This window comes from Cryptomeria japonica, chromosome 7 (assembly GCF_030272615.1).
Source record: "Cryptomeria japonica chromosome 7, Sugi_1.0, whole genome shotgun sequence".
Taxonomy (NCBI): domain Eukaryota; kingdom Viridiplantae; phylum Streptophyta; class Pinopsida; order Cupressales; family Cupressaceae; genus Cryptomeria; species Cryptomeria japonica.
The window spans coordinates 646,887,589-646,891,246 of record NC_081411.1 but is presented as its reverse complement, the minus strand read 5'-3'; the positions used below and the strand labels follow the sequence as shown (position 1 = coordinate 646,891,246).

The 3,658-nt window shown below is 34.2% G+C and overlaps 1 protein-coding gene across 1 annotated transcript; it reads right to left on the bottom strand.

Moving 5' to 3' along the window:
- Positions 1 to 640: 640 nt before the first annotated feature.
- On the bottom strand, positions 641 to 3,052 carry LOC131057330 (GDSL esterase/lipase At2g42990). The gene is made up of 5 exons (XM_057991468.2): positions 2,740 to 3,052; positions 2,525 to 2,655; positions 1,516 to 1,749; positions 1,172 to 1,430; positions 641 to 1,075 (listed from the first exon to the last, which is right to left on the bottom strand). The coding sequence occupies exons 1-5, from the start codon at positions 3,002 to 3,004 to the stop codon at positions 882 to 884; spliced, it is 1,083 nt and encodes a 360-aa protein (XP_057847451.1). The 5' UTR covers positions 3,005 to 3,052; the 3' UTR covers positions 641 to 881.
- Positions 3,053 to 3,658: the final 606 nt, after the last annotated feature.

Here is a 3,658-nt window from a genome sequence, read left to right as displayed (position 1 = left end):
AAAATATTATTTAATAATAGTTTGTAAATGAATGAGCGTCCTTTGCAGCTTGAATGGTAACATTAATAAGTGTAATAATATGCCCATTTAATGCAGTACATTGACCAATAGTTAATATGGCGCCCACAGGCAATTGAAAGCTTGCAGTCTATTTAATAAATTAGAAAAATGAAATATATTAATTGAGAGATTAAATTTATTCTGTATTGTAAATTACATGTATTAATCCATAATATAAATATTAGATATTGAAGTTAGAGCAATTTCAAAGGTCAAATCAATTTTTATTGTAATTTGAATTGGGTGTGGTATTTTTTTAGGGATTTATGAAATTTGAACTATAATGTGTTTACATTTCTATTTTTATATGATCATAAGAATTGAATTATAAAACATACAGATTTTTATTTATATCTAAAATGGAAGTTTTACAACATTTATGATAACTACTCAAAAACCAAAACAATAACTATAAACATTTTAGTCACACAAAAATAACATCAAAAAATCTCACTTCAATAATATACAAAGACAACAACAAAAAAATATCTAAATTTAATATACCCTACTTGACGATTCAACTAGTATAAAATATTGATTACAATATACCTTAAATAATAAAAATGATAATAACACAAGATTCAGAGGCTGAAACAAAAGTATGTCAGCCCAATTCTTGTATTTAAAAGAGTGTCAAAGCATGCTACAGACTATTCAATGAATACCACTTGCATTCAAGACAATTGACATGACAGATTATTTACGAGGACAGCTAACATAAACCACATACTGACCTGACAGATTAATAACTACTCATATACGCCAGCGAAACAACTATTACAACACACAATATCTGACTGGCAAACTCAACATCGATTGAGTTACAGCAGCTTTGAATAATATTTGATCAGGGCAATATTGTTTGCTATATGGTAGGCCCTCTCAGTCAAATGAACGGCGTCCCAGAAAACATACTTAGCCGGATCTTTACAACTAACCGGAGTTTTGCTGTTGCAGGTTAACCCAATCTCAGACATACCCGTTCCACAGCAACCTCTGGTCGCCGCCTCAAACCCTGTAAAAAACACCACAATGCACGTCACAAAAGTATAAAAATTAGAAACCCTAATAAATTGCATTACTTATACCAACTCCATCCAGCAATCCGTACCATATTTGGCAGGATAGTTCACAAGATCTAGTACAATGGCATAAATGTCTACGTAGACCAGTTTAATGCCTGGAAGGCGAACTCCGAGTTCCTCGATGGTTTTGTTGAGCTTTCTGTTGTAAGAAACAGCAATTTTATTACAATGCTTAATGCATCCCTTCACTTTGTTTTCCTTCAGTATTGTTTTCTGTACAGGCAAGCACCCAATCGGAGGAAGTCCAAACACGGCAATTTTGCGGGCTCCAAGCTTGTACAGCTCCTGTTTATCATAACCCAAATCACTTATTCAAACTGTAAATGCTGTACAGTATTGGAAACAAATTATTAAACATATGGTATTGTACCTCCAAGAAACTTTTGCAACCGTGGATTACTAAGCCTCCGTACTGTTCAACCTTGAACTCCTTTCTCCTGATGGGCATGTAAAAGTAATTCTGCACAAAATCGTTGGTTCCTGCCACGGCTACGTATAAAGCTTGGCTTATTAAATTGGACGTATTTTTGGATCCTACGCCCTCCTCCACACGCGCTTTGTAGTTTCTGAATAATTCCGCTTGCTTCCACATTGGTATCACATCCTGTAAAAACGGCTTTAGTTACCCGCAAATCTTATGCTATACCTAATACGAGATGGTCTAAAGCAATACAAAGTCTCATAAATTCAGGAATTAAAAAAAAATCATCTTCATCAATAGAAATATAAAATAATTTGAAGGAAAGATATTTTACAGTGAGTTGGGTTAAGTTATGACATTGCTATCAGAATTCAAGTGTGTAGTTTTTCATTCAAACTCATTAACTCGTAATGTTTTATGATTAACAATTCACAAGAACCCATCTTTCATGAGAATGAATGGTACACTTAATATTCATTGCGTCTAGGTGATTCTTATTCAGATGAGAACCCATCTCTCATGAAAATGAATGGTACACTTAATATTCATTGCATCTAGGTGATTCTCATTCAAGTGATCGTTTGTGGAAAATGTCTCCTACTTATCAATTGATGAACTAAAAAGGTTCTATAATAAATGTTTCATAAGACATCACTTGCTTAAGGTTTTGCAAATGAGGTATAGCAAGCTAAGTGGACTTAATCTTGAAAGAAACTCGTTCTTGTGACTACTACTCATGAAACATGGATAAATGAGTAACTCAAAAAATGCAAAGTTGAATCTTGATAACAATATCATAATAAAAAAAGATTTCACTTTGAAACAATAGTGTTGTTTCATTTTATTATTAAAATAAGGAAGAAAACAACATACTTATTTGTTTTTGTAATGCCATTACTTAAAAGAAAAACATCACAAAAATCATTTTATCAAAATCTTATAAACGCTAGTGACTCACAACGGCCATTGCGGTGAGATTGTCGTATCCACTTCCAGCTGAACCGAAGCTCACTCCAGTGAGAAGGTCGTGGATAGTTAGGTCTGGATCTAAATATGGCGGTAGCGTCTCCTTAATCCCCAGCGCTTCAACTACACACACACAAGTACTACTTGATATAAACATGTGAACTATCAGAAATACATCAGAGTGTACACCAAATGTATCATTCTTACCCAAAAAATCCATTGAAAGCTTGCCATTAGAACAGCGGCCTGTAGATCTGTTGCCATTAAAATTCATGCCATATGGTGGATGATTGGATTTTACATTTGTGGCAATGAAGTCATTGTTGCCTGGATCAACGATCGAATCCCCGAAGGTGAACAGAGCTGGAACTTTGGGTTTAACATATTTTGCTCCTTGGCTGCCTTTGCTTGCGCACTCGATAATACAGAGGAGAAACAGAACATATTGAACACGACGAGTAGGATGCCGCATTTTTACTTCTTCTGTTGATAACCTTGAAGTGAACAGACCCTCAACTCGAAATGAAGAATTTAAAGAGCGCAAGCGGTCCTTAGTTGGGTTGGTGGAAGAATTTATGAAATTTATTGGTGTTGGAAACCTGTATTTCACTTTTTTTTGTTGCAATTAAAATGTCTTTTATGTTTTCTGGTGTACGTAACGACCACTCTGTTTGTGCCAATTAACGTCTACGTCACTTTTTTAAACCAGTTAATGTCAATGTCGACATACTTGTGCCCCCTTTCATAATAATAAATGGAAATATTAAAGTGATAACGACCACCGTACACATGTTTATTTCTTTATACGCGTCCTCTATTCCTAATAAATTAACTATGTTTATTTCTGATTTTCATCTCTTTTTAAATTAAGAAGTTTAAAGTAATAGCTGTTATATTAGATAACTTCTCACATCTACAAATTCTAAATGGTAATATCTGATTTTAATGATTGTTTTGGCGATGATTGTTATGTCTTCGGGATAGTAGCAATGCAGCACTTGAAATTGTCATTAATCATGCAAAAATGTTTCAATAGGGGAAGGGTACCGGTAGTGGATATAGTTCCAATTGTGGACACTTTTTTGTCAACCCAACCTCGCTTTAGTAGATTGTAAAGGAGCCCAAA

Excerpts from the sequence above, each read along its gene's own strand:
- LOC131057330 (XM_057991468.2), bottom strand. The coding sequence starts at position 3,004 with ATGCGGCATCCTACTCGTCGTGTTCAATATGTTCTGTTTCTCCTCTGT. Across the intron at positions 2,656-2,739 it reads GCTTTCAATGGATTTTTTGG|TTGAAGCGCTGGGGATTAAG; the intron begins GTAAGAATGATA and ends GTGTGTGTGTAG. Across the intron at positions 1,431-1,515 it reads GTTGCAAAAGTTTCTTGGAG|GAGCTGTACAAGCTTGGAGC; the intron begins GTACAATACCAT and ends TATGATAAACAG.